Raw genomic sequence first — 18,507 nt, forward strand, 5'->3', positions numbered from 1 at the left:
ATAGTCAGTTTTACGAGGGCATGTTTGGCAGCATGAGTGAAGGAGACTTTGTTGCGAAATAAGAAGCCGATTCTAGATTTAACTTTGGATTGGAGATTCTTAATGTGAGTCTGGAAGGAGAGTTTACAGTCTAACCAGACACCTAGGTATTTGTAGTTGTCCACATACTCTAGGTCAGACCCGCCGAGAGTAGTGATTCTAGTCGGGTGGGCGGGTGCCAGCAGCGTTCGATTGAAGAGCATGCATTTAGTTTTACTAGTGTTTAAGAGCAGTTGGAGGCTACGGAAGGAGTGTTGTATGGCATTGAAGCTCGTTTGGAGGTTTGTTAACACAGTGTCCAATGAAGGGCCAGATGTATACAAAATGGTGTTGTCTGCGTAGAGGTGGATCTGAGAGTCACCAGCAGCAAGAGCGACATCATTGATATACACCGAGAATAGAGTCGGCCCGAGAATTGAACCCTGTGGCACCCCCATAGAGACTGCCAGAGGTCCAGTAAACAGGCCCTCCAATTTGACACATTGAACTCTATCTGAGAAGTAGTTGGTGAACCAGGCGAGGCAGTCATTTGAGAAACCAAGGCTATTTAGTCTGCCAATAAGAATGCGGTGGTTGACAGAGTCGAAAGCCTTGGCCAGGTCGATGAAGACGGCTGCACAGTACTGTCTATTATCGATCGCGGTTATAATATCGTTTAGGACCTTGAGCGTGGCTGAGGTGCACCCATGACCAGCTCGGAAACCAGATTGCATAGCGGAGAAGGTACGGTGGGATTCGAAATGGTCGGTGATCTGTTTGTTAACTTGGCTTTCAAATACTTTCGAAAGGCAGGGCAGGATGGATATAGGTCTGTAACAGTTTGGATCTAGAGTGTCACCCCCTTTGAAGAGTGGGATGACCGTGGCAGCTTTCCAATCTCTGGGGATCTCAGACGTTACGAAAGAGAGGTTGAACAGGCTAGTAATAGGGGTTGCGACAATTTCGGCGGCTATTTTTAGAAAGAAAGGGTCCAGATTGTCTAGCCCAGATGATTTGTAGGGGTCCAGATTTTGCAGCTCTTTCAGAACATCAGCTGTCTGAATTTGTGTGAAGGAGAAGCGGGGGGGGGGCATGGGCAAGTTGCAGCGGAGGGTGCAGAGCTGGTGGCAGGGGTAGGGGTAGCCAGGTGGAAAGCATGGCCAGCCGCAGCAAAATGCTTGTTGAAATTCTCGATTATTGTAGATTTATCGGTGGTGATTGTGTTTCTTAGCCTCAGTGCAGCGGGCAGCTGGGAGGAAGTGCTCTTATTCTCCATGGACTTTACAGTGTCCCAAAACGTTTTGGAGTTAGTGCTACAGGATGCAAATTTCTGTTTGAAAAACCTAGCCTTTGCTTTCCTAACTGCTTGTGTATATTGGTTCCTAACTTCCCTGAAAAGTTGCATATCGCGGGGGCTATTTATTTATTTATTTTTATTTCACCTTTATTTAACCAGGTAAGCCAGTTGAGAACAAGTTCTCATTTACAACTGCGACCTGGCCAAGATAAAGCAAAGCAGTGCGATAAAAACAACACAGAGTTACATATGGGGTAAAAAAAACAAAGTCAAAAAATACAACAGAAAATATATATACAGTGTGTGCAAATGTAGCAAGTTATGGAGGTAAGGCAATAAATAGGCTATAGTGCAAAATAATTACAATTAGTATTAACAATGGAATGCTAGATGTGCAAGAGATTATGTGCAAATAGAGATACTGGGGTGCAAAAGAGCAAAATAAATAACAATATAGGGATGAGGTAGTTGGGTGGGCTAATTCGATGCTAATGCAGTACGCCACAGGATGTTTTTGTGCTGGTCAAGGGCAGTCAAGTCTGAGGAGAACCAGGGGCTATATCTGTTCTTAGTTCTGAATTTTTTGAATGGGGCATGCTTATTTAAGATTGAGAGGAAAGCACTTTTAAAGAACAACCAGGCATCCTCTACTGACGGAATGAAATCTATATCCATCCAGGATACCTGGGCCAGGTCAATTAGGAAGGCCTGCTCGCTAAAGTGTTTTAGGGAGCGTTTGACAGTGATGAGGGGTGGTCGTTTGACCGCGGACCCGTTACGGACGCAGGTAATAAGGCAGTGATCGCTGAGATCCTGGTTGAAGACAGCGGAGGTGTATTTAGAGGGTAAGTTAGTCAGGATGATATCTATGAGGGTGCCCATGTTTACGGATTTAGGGTTGTACCTCGTAGGTTCCTTGATAATAAGTGTCAAAGGCTTTTATTGACAATTACATGAAGTTTATGCAAAGAGTCAATATTTGCAGTGTTGACCCTTCTTTTTCAAGACCTCTGCAATCAGCCCTTGTATGCTGTCAATTAACTTCTATGTCACATCCTGACTGATGGCAGCCCATTCTTGCATAATCAATGCTTGGAGTTTGTCAGAATTGATGGGTTTTTGTTTGTCCACCCACCTCTTGAGGATCGACCACAAGTTCTCAATGGGATTAAGGTCTGGGGAGTTTCCTGGCCATGGACCCAACATTTAGAAGTTTTGTTCCCCGAGCCACTTAGTTATCACTTTTGCCTTATGGCAAGGTGCTCCATCATGCTGGAAAAGGCATTGGTTGTCACCAAACTGTTCTTGTATGGTTGGGAGAAGTTGCTCTTGGAGGATGTGTTGGTACCATTCTTTATTCATGGCTGTGTTCTTAGGCAAAATTGTGAGTGAGCCCACTCCCTTGGCTGAGAAGCAACCCCACACATGAATGGTCTCAGGATGCTTTACTGTTGGCATGACACAGGACTGATGGTAGTGCTCACCTTGTCTTCTCTGGACAAGGTGTTTTCCGGATGCCCCAAACAATCGGAAAGGGGATTCAGAGAAAATTACTTTACCCCAGTCCTCAGCAGTCCAATCCCTGTACCTTTTGCAGAATATCAGTCTGTCCCCTGATGTTTTTCCTGGAGAGAAGTGGCTTCTTTGCTGCCCTTCTTGACACCAGGCCATCCTCCAAAAGTCTTCGCCTCACTGTGCGTACAGATGCACTCACACCTGCCTGCTGCCATTCCTGAGCAAGCTCTGCACTGGTGGAGCCCCGATCCTGCAGCTGAATCAACTTTAGGAGACGGTCCTAGTGCTTGCTGGACTTTCTTGGGTGCCCTGATGCCTTCTTCACAACAATTGAACCTCTCTCCTTGAAGTTCTTGATGATATCCTTGCCTGCCCTTTTTGTGCAAAGCAATGATGATGGCACGTGTTTCCTTGCAGGTAACCATGGTTAACAGAGTAAGAACAATTATTTCAAGCACCACCCTGCTTTTAAAGCTTCCAGTCTGTTATTCTAACTCAATCAGCATGACAGAGTGATCTCCAGCCTTGTCCTCATCAACACTCTCACCTGTGTTAACGAGAGAATCACTGACATGATGGCAGCTGGTCCTTTTGTGGCAGGGCTGAAATGCAGTGGAAATGTTTTTTTGGGATTAAGTTCATTTTCATGGCAAAGAGGGACTTTGCAATTAATTGCAATTCATCTGATCACTCTTCATGACATTCTGGAGTATATGCAAATTGCCATCATCAAAACTGAGGCAGCAGACTTTGTGAAAATTAGTATTTGCGTCATTCTCAAAACTTTTGACCACGACTGTACACTTTTCAGAAGTAAGCTGCACACGAATAGTCATTAAGCAAAATAGGTTTGTTATTGATTAATCTACGTACCTGTACTTTGTCCCAAGGTATTGGAAGAATATGAGATAACGGACACTGCCGTTGTGCATGATCATTGATCACTGCTTCAGGTACAAACTCCTGATCATGTTGATCAACTCAGAATTTGAAAGGTTGTCTAACTTATAACATTTTTATTCAACTCGAAGACTATATAGGGCACAATGTGCTCCAACCTGAACCTCTGCTTGCTGCTGTTTTCTATTGACTCAAAGAGAGATTTGACAGAGGTTATGTTTGATAACTTCACCTTCACACACAACGCGACATGGTCGTCACTAGTTACCACAGCCACAATGTCATAAACACCGCCTATTTCTACAATTTATGTTCTTAAAATCTGAGTTTAAACCGAACCCTAACCCTTACATTTTCCACACTGCTAACCTTAAACCTAAGCCTAGCTTTAAATTAAGACAAAAAAAAACTATATTTACGATAGAGCCACTTTGTGGCTGTGGAAACCACGCGACATGCAAGAGACTACAACGTGTGTCCATGTACCGCCTGTATGTAACCGTTTTGATTAACCATTATTTGCCCACATTTATCAGAAACTAGGTCCGACTTGGACATGTTTTCGAATAAAGAAGACGTTTTATTCCAATATGCACATAATTAGTAAAGAATAGCTGATTAAAAGTTCGGGAGAAATTGAAGGGGATTAAAAAGCAACACTGCGAACAAGTTGTGGCTAGAAGCGATACAGCTACGAACGGAAGTGACGCATACATCGTCAAATTGTCGTTCGGGGAGAATTTTTGCCTATAGCTCATTAATTTGAGCATTTTAATTAACCCTACCCACTTTCCTAACCTTAACCTAATCCTCCTAACTTGCTACGTTAATTATCCTACCCTGAAGAAAAGTCAATTCTGTTCGTAGCTGTACCACAAATAGGACATACATTCACGGTCTTTCATCAGTCAAAGGAATCTGTCGCTTTATGAAGTCGTCACTGTGATAGGCAGAGGGGTGTGTCGTGCATGCCGAGGGGACACGCCCCTCTCACCCATCTCGGCATCTGTGGCTGAAGCGTTACAAGCAGCGGTAGTAATTTGACATGCATTGGAGACAACGTTCCGTGTCACCGTGTTAGAAGAAGCTGCCACTGCCGCGCGTCCGACCAAGAGGGAATACTGCAACCGTACGGGACTCGTTTCATCCAACCGTTTATAACGACCTCAGCCCCGATTGAAAGAGGAAGAGTAAAAAAAGACAACGCAAAGATGACGGTGGACTTTGAAGAATGTATTAAAGACTCTCCACGATTCAGGTAGGAATGAATGCGCTCATGGCACGGCGGCAGTCTATGCGCAAAACTGGATTAATTGGAACGCTCTCATCCCGCAATATATTTTTCAAGGGTGGCATATATATATATATATGTCCATATGCCGTTGGCACATGAGCCGATGTGATGCCATTGGCACATGAGCCAATGTGGTCTGAAATCGTGAGTGGTTCTCTTTATTCTCGTATGGGGACTTATTAATTAACGAATGTCACATTGGTGAAATATTTCTATTGGCTTTGGTATGCACTAATCATGTCTATCTCAATCAAATCGCTGTTGAAAAGGCCATTGTAATATTGTTTCACGTGATGATTGCTGTTAAAATAGCTGTCACCTTCCCTGTTCTCCCCAGTTCGGTACCAATTGAATAAATGACTTCTGTTCTCAGAAAGAACGAAGATGGCTACATGCTGATTCTGGAATGAAAATGCTCTATGGATACATTTATCATCTTAACACATTTTTGACGTTACATAATAACAGATATGAATTTTTATTTCAACATGCGAAATGGCAGATATCTAGTTGTTGTACCTACCGAAGTCTCTCAATGCCCCGGCCTCTCTCTGTCTGTCTTTCTCTGTCTGTTTTTCTCATCTGATTGTTCATTCAGTTCTCTGCTTCATCAATACTGAGTAGTAGAACATAGAATAGAACAGAACGGAATAGATTAAATAAGAATAGAACAGAACACAATTTAAATAGATTCTTTATCATTATTTTTTGTCCATTTTGGCCATTGCCCTGGGTCTAACAGCTCTGTAACTGCCAGCCATGGGTAGACATTGGGCAGGTTGATGCCCTTGTGGAGGTCTGGCAGAGAGAGAGAGAGGCAGGAGGGAGAGGGCTCTCTCCCCAGGGAGGAGGGTCATATTCTGGGCACAGCTCCAGCTCTCTGGCCTGTGACTATATAAAGGTCAGGGAACCCTCTTTCCATCAAATACACTAAACTGACATGTGACATATGTTGATGTTAATGTTACTACACTTCAACCAATTGTGACCAACAGGGTCTCATGGAAACTAGCCAGATTAATAACCAGTGTAGTTACTAGAAGTTTTTTTTTCTCTCTCTCTCTCTCTCTCTCTCTCTCTCTCTCTCTCTCTCTCTCTCTCTCTCTCTCTCTCTCTCTCTCTCTCTCTCTCTCTCTCTCTTTCTCTCTTTCTCTCTCTCTCTCTCTGTCTCTGTCTGTCTCTCTCCCTTTCCCAACAATGCAGAGTTAAAAAGTAAGATTTAAAAAATCCAAAGAAGGAAATGGTATCAATTGGTAGAGCATGGCGCTTGTAACGCCAGGGTAGTGGGTTCGATCCCCGGGACCACCCATACGTAAAAATGTATGCGCACATGACTGTAAGTCGCTTTGGATAAAAGCGTCTGCTAAATGGCATATTATATTATATTATATTATTAAAAATAACAATGAGGCTCTATACAAGATGTACCAGTACTGAGTCAATGTGCAGGGGTACCAGGTAGTAATGAGACTATATACAAGGAGGAGCAGTACTGAGTCAATGTGCAGGGGCCGAGGTAGTTGAGTTAATTGAGGTTATATGTACATGTAGGTAGGGGTAAAAGTGACTAGGCAATCAGGATAGATAATAAACAGAGTAGCAGCAGCGTATGTGAAGAAGGTGAAAGTGTGTCCATGTGTGAGTGTGTGTGTGTGTGGCGTCAATATGACTGTGTGAGTGTGTGTGTGTGTGTGTGTGTGTGTGTGTGTGTGTGTGTGTGTGTGTGTGTGGCGTCAATATGACTGTGAGTGTGAGTGTGTGAGTGAGTGTGAGTGTGAGTGTGAGTGTGTGTGTGTGTGTGTGTGTGTGTGTGTGTGTGTGTGTTGGAGTGTCAGTGTAGTATGTATGAGTGTGTGGGTAGAGTCCAGTGAGTGTGGGTAGAGTCCAGTGAGTGTGGGTAGAGTCCAGTGAGTGTGGGTAGAGTCCAGTGAGTGTGGGTAGAGTCCAGTGAGTGTGTGGGTAGAGTCCAGTGAGTGTGTGGGTAGAGTCCAGTGAGTGTGGGTAGAGTCCAGTGAGTGTGGGTAGAGTCCAGTGAGTGTGGGTAGAGTCCAGTGAGTGTGGGTAGAGTCCAGTGAGTGTGGGTAGAGTCCAGTGAGTGTGGGTAGAGTCCAGTGAGTGTGTGGGTAGAGTCCAGTGGGTGTGTGGGTAGAGTCCAGTGAGTGTGTGGGTAGAGTCCAGTGAGTGTGTGGGTAGAGTCCAGTGAGTGTGTGGGTAGAGTCCAGTGAGTGTGGGTAGAGTCCAGTGAGTGTGTGGGTAGAGTCCAGTGGGTGTGTGGGTAGAGTCCAGTGAGTGTGTGGGTAGAGTCCAGTGAGTGTGGGTAGAGTCCAGTGAGTGTGGGTAGAGTCCAGTGAGTGTGGGTAGAGTCCAGTGAGTGTGTGGGTAGAGTCCAGTGAGTGTGTGGGTAGAGTCCAGTGAGTGTGTGGGTAGAGTCCAGTGAGTGTGTGGGTAGAGTCCACTGAGTGTGTGGGTAGAGTCCACTGAGTGTGTGGGTAGAGTCCAGTGAGTGTGGGTAGAGTCCAGTGAGTGTGGGTAGAGTCCAGTGAGTGTGTGGGTAGAGTCCAGTGGGTGTGGGTAGAGTCCAGTGAGTGTGGGTAGAGTCCAATGAGTGTGGGTAGAGTCCAGTGAGTGTGGGTAGAGTCCAGTGAGTGTGTGGGTAGAGTCCAGTGAGTGTGTGGGTAGAGTCCAGTGAGTGTGTGGGTAGAGTCCAGTGAGTGTGTGGGTAGAGTCCAGTGAGTGTGTGGGTAGAGTCCACTGAGTGTGTGGGTAGAGTCCAGTGAGTGTGTGGGTAGAGTCCAGTGAGTGTGGGTAGAGTCCACTGAGTGTGTGGGTAGAGTCCAGTGAGTGTGTGGGTAGAGTCCAGTGAGTGTGGGTAGAGTCCAGTGAGTGTGTGGGTAGAGTCCAGTGGGTGTGGGTAGAGTCCACTGAGTGTGTGGGTAGAGTCCAGTGAGTGTGGGTAGAGTCCAGTGAGTGTGTGGGTAGAGTCCAGTGAGTGTGTGGGTAGAGTCCACTGAGTGTGTGGGTAGAGTCCAGTGAGTGTGTGGGTAGAGTCCACTGAGTGTGTGGGTAGAGTCCAGTGAGTGTGTGGGTAGAGTCCAGTGAGTGTGTGGGTAGAGTCCAGTGAGTGTGTGGGTAGAGTCCAGTGAGTGTGTGGGTAGAGTCCAGTGAGTGTGTGGGTAGAGTCCAGTGAGTGTGTGGGTAGAGTCCAGTGAGTGTGTGGGTAGAGTCCAGTGAGTGTGGGTAGAGTCCAGTGAGTGTGTGGGTAGAGTCCAGTGAGTGTGGGTAGAGTCCAGTGAGTGTGTGGGTAGAGTCCAGTGAGTGTGCATAGAGCAAATACTCCTGGTAGCCATTTGATGAACTGTTCAGCAGTCTTATGGCTTGGGGGTAGAAGCTGTTCAGGAGCCTTTTGGTCCCAGACTTGGCACTCTGGTACCGTTTGCCGCGTGGGAAGCAGAGAGAACAGTCTGTGACTTGGGTGGCTGGAGTCTTTGACAATTTTTAGGGCCTTCCTCTGACACCGACTGCTTTAGAGGTCCTCGATGGCAGGGAGCACCACCCTAAGTTGCGCCTTGTGTTCAGATGCCAAACAGTTCCCATACCAAGTGGTGATGCAGCAGACAAGACGATCTCTCTCTGTGTCATCATCTTGGTTTCATTATTTTCATACAGACAGACTGGCAGTGATTTGTGTGTGTGTGTGCAGACTACAGGCAGACAGATAGTCATAATCCTCCTGTAAATAAAGGCATTGCCCTTTCAACCTGATTGGCCTGCAGCCCTGTCAATCACCCGCCCATGCCAACCAAACAGGGTGCTTGGACTCACTCAAGGGCTCCGCCCTGCACACCTGCAAGTCAGAGCTTGCTTTGCCTTCTAGAGAAAATAAAGTGTTTTGATGCTGACGAAGTTTCACGTGCTGTTTCCTAACCAAAGTGTTGTGCGTTAATTGGAATACTGCACACCTATATACAACCCTTCAATGGAAGCAGCTGTGTGTGGTGGTGGCAATGAAGACAGTGATGGGCCTCAGCATCATGTTCTAACCAGACAACACTGTAGTGAGCAGAATGTAAGCAATCAGCATAAATTAGTATTGGGTGCGGGCTATCACAGCCGACCGCTCAGACGAGCTCCAGCGACCCAATTGTTTTTTTTCCACCTCCTTACAAAGCTTTCTGGCAGCCTCACCTATGTGATTGACGGCTCCTGTTCTCTCCGTGTGAGAAAGACGGCTCACAGGACGGAAGCAGAAAACATGAAGAAACAATCTCTACCCAAATCCTTTCTTGAGATACGACATTTTTCCTTTAGTCTATCTGTCTCACATCGATGAGTAATGGGGAAAATTCACCTAATCTGCATCCCAAATGGCACCCTAGTCCCTCCAAAGTGCACTCACTACATTTTGACCAGGACCCATAGGGCTCTGATCAACAGTAGGGTACTTTATAGGGAATAGGGTGCTATTTGGGATGTTGCCTTTAGTATGTCAGACACCAAGGTGGATGTATTAGTATAGGCTGTTGGCTAATACCTGTCCCATATGATGTAGTTCTGTCCTTGAGCTGTTCTTGTCTATTAATGTTCTGTATTATGTCATGTTTCATGTTTTGTGTGGACCCCAGGAAGAGTAGCTGATGCTTTCACAACAGCTAACGGTGATCCTAATAAAATACCAAATACCAAAATCTTACAAGAAGTGCTTACAGGTAGGGGTCAGTTAGTCAGCCAGTCAGGTAGCAGTATATGATAGTGAGTCAGAACCACAGGTATGGTTGAGAGGTCTGTTTGGAATGTACAATTATAAAAAAAAAAGCTGTCTGGGAGTTAACCTGTGGTCCTCTGTAGCTCAGCTGGTAGAGCACGGCGCTTGTAACGCCAAGGTAGTGGGTTCGATCCCCGGGACCACCCATACACAAAAATGTATGCACGCATGACTGTAAGTCGCTTTGGATAAAAGCGTCTGCTAAATGGCATATTATTATTTATATTATAGGTAGTGAGTGCTGTTCTACTGTTACGCAATGTCTGGCTGGCTGTCTGGCTGTCTGTCTGGCTGTCTGGGGGTGGATGGCTGCTGTGTTGTGTAACTGCTGCTGTGGAAATGGGGACGTGTGGAGGAGTGAGCCTCTCTCTCTCTCTCTTCTCTTCTTGTCCCACACGTGGAGCTGCACTGCAGGAGCTGACGGTCTCACAGACCCTCATACTGCAGCTCCAAACGTGTGTGTGTGTGTGTGTGTGTGTGTGTGTGTACGTTGAAGGCTGCATGTGTATGTCCTGTCCACAGACATTCTCCTTTTTCACTCCCGTTTTCTTTCTTTCACCCTCTCTCTCTGTCCGTTCATCCCTCACCATTACTCTGAAAAAGCCTGTTTTCTCTCCGTAGACATTCTCTTCTACTCTCTCTTTCACGGTCTCTCTCTCTATGTTTCTCTCTGCTCTCCTGTCCCTTTTATTCCCTCAATTACCTCTGACTGCAGTTCCGTTCTTACAACACAATAGACCAGTAACTGGACCCTGCCAGCTAACACAACGATGTCTGCCGTCTATTATGACAGAGTAATTTAGTTCCACTAGTCCCTGGGTGGTGGAGGATACGAGGCTATTCCCCTCAGTGATTTGTGTCTGAGGATGCATCCCAAATGGCATCATATTCCCTACGCAGTGCACTACTTTTGACCAAAGCCCATAGGGGTGCCATTTGAGACACAGTCACTAGCTCCTCAGTGAAGGTGTCGAGACTGCAGTATCTCAGTCTGAGTGTCGTTCTCATTGTCAGCTGATTGGAGTATATCACCGACCACGTTTACATGCACACCCAATGTCCCCTTATTATTAACCGCACATGATGGCCATGGTGTGGTTCTAGAATGTTTCTTGACTCTGTTCCTTTCTCTAGTTCACATCATAACACCTCCTCCTCCATGCTTTACGGTGGGAAATACGCATGCGGAGATCATCCGTTCACCCACAGCGCGTCTCACAAAGACACGGCGGTTGGAACCAAAAATCTCAAATTTGGACTCGAGACCAAAGGACACATTTCCATAGGTCTAATGTCTATTGCTTGTGTTTCTTGGCCCAAGCAAGTCTCTTCTTCTTATTGGTGTCCTTTAGTAGTGGTTTCTTTACAGCAATTCGACCACGAAGGCCTGATTCACACAGTCTCCTCTGAACAGTTGATGTTGAGATGTGTCTGTTACTTGAACTCTGTGAAGCATTTATTTGGGCTGCAATTTCTGAGGCTGGTAATTCAAATGAACTTATTCTCTGCAGCAGAGGTAACTCTGGGTCTTCCATTCCTGTGGTGGTCCTCATGAGAGCCAGTTTCATCATAGCGCTTGATGGTTTTTGCGACTGCACTTGAAGAAACGTTCAAAGTTCTTGAAATGTTTTCCGTATTGACTGACCTTCATGTCTTAAAGTAATGATGGACTGTCGTTTCTCTTTGCTTATTTGAGCTGTTCTTGCCATAATATGGACTTGGTCTTTTACCAAATAGGGCTATCTTCTGTATACCCCCGCTACCGTGTCACAACACAACTGATTGGCTCATTAAGAAGGAAGGAAATTCCACAAATTAACTTTTAAGAAGGCACACCTGTTAATTGAAATACATTCCAGGTGAGTACCTCATGAAGCTGGTTGAGAGAATGCCAAGAGTGTGCAGAGCTGTCATCAAGGCAAAGGGTGGCTATTTGAAGAATCTCAAATATAAAATGTATCTTGATTTGTTTAACACTTTTTTGGTTACTATATTATTCCATATGTGTTATTTCATAGTTTTGATGTCATCACTATTATTCTACAATGTAGAAAATAGTAAAAAATAAAGAAAAAAACCTTGAATGAGTAGGCGTTCGAAAACGTTTGACCGGTAGTGTATCTGGATAATGGAACTGTCTAGAACTCTACATTAGAACATCTCCATTCCAACTAGACCAGGTGCCTCCCATATTCAGCCATATTCACTGTGAAAGCATGCACCATCCAGCCATGAAGTCAACACTGTTCCCCATTTTTAATGCTGTTGCTATATGGCTGCTTGGCTTATGACTGTCTCTAATCCAATGATGGGACTAAACACAGTGATCTCAGCCATACAGGGTGGGTTGTTCTAATGAATGGCTTGTCATCACCACTGGAATGTTTGGATATACAGCCAGCCGCGGAGTTCTAGAAGCCCGAGGGCCTATCAGGGCTGAGCTACAGTGGCTTGCGGAAGTATTCACCACCCCTTGGCATTTTTCCTATTTTGTTGCCTTACAACCTGGAATTGAAATTTATTTTTTGGGGGGTTTGTATCATTTGATTTACACAACATGCCTACCACTTTGAAGATGCAAAATATGTTTTATTGTGAAACAAACAAGAAATAAGACCAAAAAACAGAACTTGAGCGTGCATAACTATTCCCCCCCAAAGTCAATACTTTGTAGAGCCACCTTTTGCAGCAATTACAGCTGCAAGTCTCTTGGGGTATGTCTCTATAAGCTTGGCATATCTAGCCACTGGGATTTTTGCCCATTCTTCAAGGCAAAACTGCTCCAGCTCCTTCAAGTTGGATGGGTTCCGCTGGTGTACAGCAATCTTTAAGTCATACCACAGATTCTCAATTGGATTGAGGTCTGGGCTTTGACTAGACCATTCCAAGACATTTAAATGTTTCCCCTTAAGCCACTCGAGTGTTGCTTTAGCAGTATGCTTAGGGTCATTGTCCTGCTGGAAGGTGAACCTCCGTCCCAGTCTCAAATCTCTGGAAGACTGAAACAGGTTTCCCTCAATAATTTCCCTGTATTTAGCGCCATCCATCATTCCTTCAATTCTGACCAGTTTCCCAGTCCCTGCCGATGGAAAAACATCCCCACAGCATGATGCTGCCACCACCATGCTTCACTGTGGGTATGGTGTTCTCGGGGTGATGAGAGGTGTTGGGTTTGCGCCAGACATAGCGTTTTCCTTGATGGCCAAAAAGCTCAATTTTAGTCTCATCTGACCAGAGTACCTTCTTCCATATGTTTGGGGAGTCTCCCACATGGCTTTTGGCGAACACCAAATGTGTTTGCTTATTTTTTTCTTTAAGCAATGGCTTTTTTTCTGGCCACTCTTCCGTAAAGCCCAACTCTATGGAGTGTATGGCTTAAAGTGGTCCTATGGAAAGATACTCCAATCTCCGCTGTGGAGCTTTGCAGCTCCTTCAGGGTTATCTTTGGTCTCTTTGTTGCCTCTCTGATTAATGCCCTCCTTGCATGGTCCGTGAGTTTTGGTGGGCGGACCTCTCTTGGCAGGTTTGTTGTGGTGCCATATTCTTTCAATTTTTTTATAATGGATTTAATGGTGCTCCGTGGGATGTTCAAAGTTTCTGATATTTTTTTATAACCCAACCCTGATCTGTACTTCTCCACAACTTTGTCCCTGACCTGTTTGTAGAGCTCCCTGGTCGTCATGGTGTTGCAGACTCTGGGGCCTTTCAGAACAGGTGTGTGTGTGTACATATACTGAGATCATGTGACACTTAGATTGCACACATGTGGACTTTATTTAAGTAATGATGTGACTTCTGAAGGTAATTGGTTGCACCAGATCTTATTTAGGGGCTTCATAGCAAAGGGGGTGAATACATATGCACGCACCACTTTTCCGTTATTTACTTTTTATAATTTTTTTTAACAAGTTATTTTTTTCATTTCACTTCACCAATTTGGACTATTTTGTGTACGTCCATCACATGAAATCCAAATAAATATAATTTTAAATTACAGGTTGTAATGCAACAAAATAGGAAAAACGCCAAGGGGGCTGAATACTTTTGCAAGGCACTGTATGGTTCCACCAATCTGGCACTGTCCCTACCTGTTACTCTTATACCAATACTACTCTGGGCCTATCATGTTGTCCGGAGAGGAGAGGAGAGGAGAGGAGAGGAGAGGAGAGGAGAGGAGAGGAGAGGAGAGGAGAGTAACAGGTCCTACTGCCATACATACAACACAATACAGCCTGACTGACTGTGTGTGTATATTCTGTTTGGTCTCCATGGTTACTGTGGTATCACCACGTACGTCCTCCCCTGGCTCGCCATGGCGATGGGAGGTAGAGATGGAGAAGGGACAGATGGAAGGTTGTGACCTCTCTACGGACAGTCTGATTTTAACACACTTCTCTTCCTTAATACACAACCCCACAGGCCTGGGGAATGGATGAATGCCAAGTATGTATTTATGGTTTATGTTCTGGGGAATGGATGGATGCATGCTTGCTAAGTATGTATGGTTTATGTCAGGCAGTGGTGGAAAAAGTACCCAATTGTCATACTTAAGTAAAAGTAAAGATACCTTAATAGAAAATGACTTAAGTAAAAATGAAAGTCACTCAGTAAAATATTACTTGAGTAAAAGTCTAAAAGTATTTGGTTTGAAATATACTTAAGTATCAAAAGTAACAGTATCAATCTTTTCAAATTCCTTATATTAAGCTAATATTTTTTATTTACGGATAGCCAGGGGCACACTCAAACATAATTTACAAACGAAGCATGTTTTGTGACTCCGTGAGTCTGCCAGTGTCACGAGTGTCAGTGTAATGCGGTGGATCGAAGTCAATGAAACGTACTTTACTGTAGAAGTAAAGAAACCAATACAGAACCCCTCCACACAGGGAGGAACTAACCCGCTCCACACAGGGAGGAACTAACCCCCTCCACACAGGGAGGAACAAACCCGCTCACCAACGACACACGAAAAGCAAACACGAACGAAACACAACGGGAGCCACCGGGTTAAATAGGGAAGGAGTAATCACATAATGGGCAACAGGTGTGTAACAATAGACAACAGGTGCAACATAGAACATAGATCGGCAGCAGCTAGTACTCCGGTGACGACGAACGCCGAAGCCTGCCCGAGCGAGGAGGAGGGGCAGCCTCGGCAGAATCCGTGACAGCCAGATCAGAGGCAGTAGGGATGACCAGGGATGTTCTTTAGATTTTTTTTGCGTGAATTGGACCATTTTCCTGTCCTGCTATGCATTAAAAATGTAACGAGTACTTTTGGGTGTCAGGGAAAATGTATGGAGTAAAAAGTACATCATTTTCTTTAGGAATGTGGTTAAGTAAAGGATGGTGCAGTTTTGGTTGTGTTTCAGATTATTATGTGTAGAAATGAATGTTAAATAATATATTGTGTCATTTTGGAGTCACTTTTATTGTAAATAAGAATATAATATGTTTCTAAACACTTCTACATTATTGTGGACGCTACCATGGTTACAGATAATCCTGAATGAATCGTGAATAACGAATAATGAAATTTACAGACGCACAAATATCATAATCCCCCTAAAATGCTAACCTCCCCTGTTATTGGTGCGAGGGTTAGCATGTCTTGGGGGTATATTTGTGCGTCTAACTTTCTCACTCATCATTGTTGGTAAATACCATCAGAGACTCAAATGGTGGTCACACCAGATACTGGCTGGTTTTCTGATCCACGCCCCAATTTTTATTTTTGTATGTATCTGCGACCAACAGATGCATATCTGTATTCCCAGTCATGTGAAATCCATAGATTTAAAGCCGAATGAATTTATTTCAATTGACAGATTTTCCTTATATGAACTGTAACTCTGTAAAATCTTAGAAATTGTTGCATGTTGCGTTTTTTATATTTTTTTGTTTAACCTCATAGTCATTTCAAATCCAAAGTGCTGGAGTACAGAGCCAAAACAACAAGAAATGTGGCAATACCTTTGCAGCTCACTGTACATAGCCGAGCATAAACATCTAGGCTATAGTTTTTTTAAAATAAACTCCTGATGTGTAACAACGTGGGTTGGGACTCATGATTTTGTACTACAGTCCAGACAAAGCAGATATCCTGAGAAAAGGTGTTTGACCTGGAGCTTCCGGAAAGCTCTGCACCACAGGTTGATCCTCCTGCAGTAGCTAATGCTGTACTATTCTGTAGCGTTGTGACAGTTTCCTCCACACACCTCTACATGTTGTACAATGGAGATTGTTGCCCTGAATTTCTTAAAAACCCGACATCAGTCCTGCCTACATGTGTTCCATAACAACCTACACCATTCACCGTAATCCTCTGCATTCATGTTGGTGTTTCTGAGCCAGATTTGACTCTTGTTTTATTGAAGAGAAAATCCTCCACCCACCAGCACGTTGTAGAATTGAACACCCTGCGTTTCTAGCATCAGACATCCCTGCCCACGTGTACTCATACCTGCGTCATTCATTCTAATCCTTGGTGTCACTCACCTCCTCACTTTCATAGATTAGCCTCACTTACCTAACCTGCTTTCCATCCCAGTTTCCCTACTGCTACGTGCTCGCGAACCTGTGAAATGATACGTCATTTCGATAATCCTCCATCTCCCCTCCACATCACCGTCCTCAGTGTTAGAGATAATCAATGCCTATCTACTGAACTACCAGCTAGCTGCTAGCCCCAACCCAGTATCACAGATTATTGTCAAATACACACTAATTGCTTGTGGGAAATTTGTGACACGGCACACAAAGAAAGTATATATTTTTTTTTACGTGTGCAGTACACGATTTTGTATACAGTGGATTTCAATCACAGATAAAGAGAGTAGTAGGTTACTTAAGACAGGTTAGTAGGGGAGGATGGGTGAGTGTATAATGCGAACGTCTGGCAACCCAAAGGTTGCATGTTCAATTCTCATCACAGACAGCTTTAGCATGTTAGCTAATTAGCAACTTTGCAACTACTTACTACTTTTGAGATACTTTGCAACTTTTTAGCATGTTAGCTAACCCTTCCCCTAACCCTAACCCTTTAACCTAACTCCTAACCTTCACCCTGACCTTAACCCTTTAACCTAACTCCTAACCTTAACCCTTTAACTACTTAGCTAGTTTGTTACCTAACCTTAACCTTAACCCCTAAACCTAACCTTAACCCCTAAACCTAACCTTAACCCCTAACCCTAACCTTAACCCCTAACCCTAACCTTAACCCCTAAACCTAACCTTAACCCCTAGCCTAACTAATGTTAGCCACCTAGCTAGCCTAACTAATGTTAGCCACCTAGCTAGCCTAGTGTAATACACACAAAATGAGTTTAGATGAAAATCGTGTTTATAATTTGTGTATATTTCACAATAAACTGTGATAGTGTGTTGGCTCACCCACCTGTATTCCATAACTTCTGCATAATTCGGCGTAATCCCCCCCCCACATTACCTCACTATCACAGATTACAGATGCATTCCTCCTACCTGCTACCTGTTACCTACTAGCTGCTAGCTGCTTATCTGTCTAACCGGCTGGGTATCTGCTGCCTGCTCGCCCACCTGTGGAATAAATCATTCACCATAATCCATTCACATCATTTATTACAGATTACGGATTGCTAGCTACCTGCCTCCTGGCAGCTAGCTGCTAGCCCACCTGTGTAATGATATGCAGACTGATTCCTCTCAGCCATAAATACAGTCTACATGACCTGTTAGCTTCAGCTGCCATGGCAACAATCTCTCGCTCTCGCTCTCTCTCTCTGGCAGGGAACAGTTTGTCCTTAGGACTGCTTTATCACTGGGAGTGGATGGATGGCAGGGAACAGTTTTATTATTATGCTTTTAAAAGAGGAAATAGTGCCAGGGTAGTGTGATGACTTGTGACCAAACTAGTCTGTATTGCGGCACCACTGAGCCAAGCTTGGGACAGGGACAAAGCCCCGCTGTCTTCTTGGTACTCACATTATTCAGAGAGGACAAGCCCAGATGGGAATATCTGAAACTCACTCCTCAGCCTGAAGTGTCTCCACTAATATTTTGGTTTTGTGACTGGGTAAGAAGCTTCAGGAGGGCAGTCGCGTGTGTTTGCAAGGCAGAGGTCCTGGATTCGAGCCTCGGTATAAGACAAAAACATGAGAAAGTGGTACTGACTAAGCAAGCAGCATGACATCCTTTTACATAAGCTGTTCTCTATAACCTGGATTTGAAACGATAGAATCAAAGATTTTGAATTGTTCTATCTTCATTTGGAAAAACGTTCCGGAACACAGGAGTATCTAACAATCCATTCACATGGGTTAGATGTTCACTTGAATTCCAAAAGTTTCCATTGGAGAACAAAACTTACCATCAAGCAAGATTCAAGTCTAGTCCAATGGAGGGGAGGGGGGCGGGACGTCAAACCTTCAACCCCCTCTTGGGTAGGTCATTCCTGAGTCCTTGGGTTCATTCAGTCAGCCATAGCTGGAGTCAATGGTTGCACCACAAATGGCCTCCTATTTCCTATATAGTGCACTACTTTTTATGCACACCTGACCTGTAAGTCGCTTTGGATTGGAGCGTCTGCTAAATGACGTATTTATTTTTACTTTTGACCAGAGCCCTATGGGGCCAGGGTTCTTGGGTTCACTCTGAACTCAGCCATAGCTCTGTTCCATACGTCCTCCCCAGGGAAGCATCCATTTAACCCCCCCGTTGAACTCCTGACCCCCCTCA

The 18,507-nt window shown here is 44.5% G+C and overlaps 2 protein-coding genes across 7 annotated transcripts in view; one reads left to right on the top strand and one right to left on the bottom strand.

Moving 5' to 3' along the window:
* pusl1 (pseudouridine synthase like 1) overlaps nt 1-5,694 on the bottom strand; it is a 50,433-nt gene extending 44,739 nt beyond the window's left edge. The window contains exon 1 of one of the 5 annotated variants that reach the window (XM_041891872.2): nt 5,548-5,694. In XM_041891872.2, coding sequence (XP_041747806.1) covers nt 5,548-5,618 — 71 coding nt within the window. In that variant the 5' untranslated portion in view covers nt 5,619-5,694. Of the gene's footprint in view, nt 1-3,377; nt 3,397-3,703; nt 4,058-5,547 lie in introns of those variants that run through there. The other 4 variants (XM_041891871.2, XM_041891868.2, XM_041891869.2 and 1 more) reach the window with 4 other exon arrangements.
* The window catches only part of LOC121577893 (arf-GAP with coiled-coil, ANK repeat and PH domain-containing protein 3), a 129,041-nt gene continuing 115,218 nt past the window's right edge, over nt 4,685-18,507 (top strand). Inside the window, exon 1 of one of the 2 annotated variants that reach the window (XM_041891867.2) lies at nt 4,685-4,988. In XM_041891867.2, coding sequence (XP_041747801.1) covers nt 4,942-4,988 — 47 coding nt within the window. In that variant the 5' untranslated portion in view covers nt 4,685-4,941. The remainder of the gene's footprint in view (nt 4,989-18,507) is intronic. The other variant, XM_041891865.2, reaches the window with a different exon arrangement.

The sequence above is a fragment of the Coregonus clupeaformis genome, chromosome 12 (genome assembly GCF_020615455.1).
Source record: "Coregonus clupeaformis isolate EN_2021a chromosome 12, ASM2061545v1, whole genome shotgun sequence".
Classification (NCBI taxonomy): domain Eukaryota; kingdom Metazoa; phylum Chordata; class Actinopteri; order Salmoniformes; family Salmonidae; genus Coregonus; species Coregonus clupeaformis.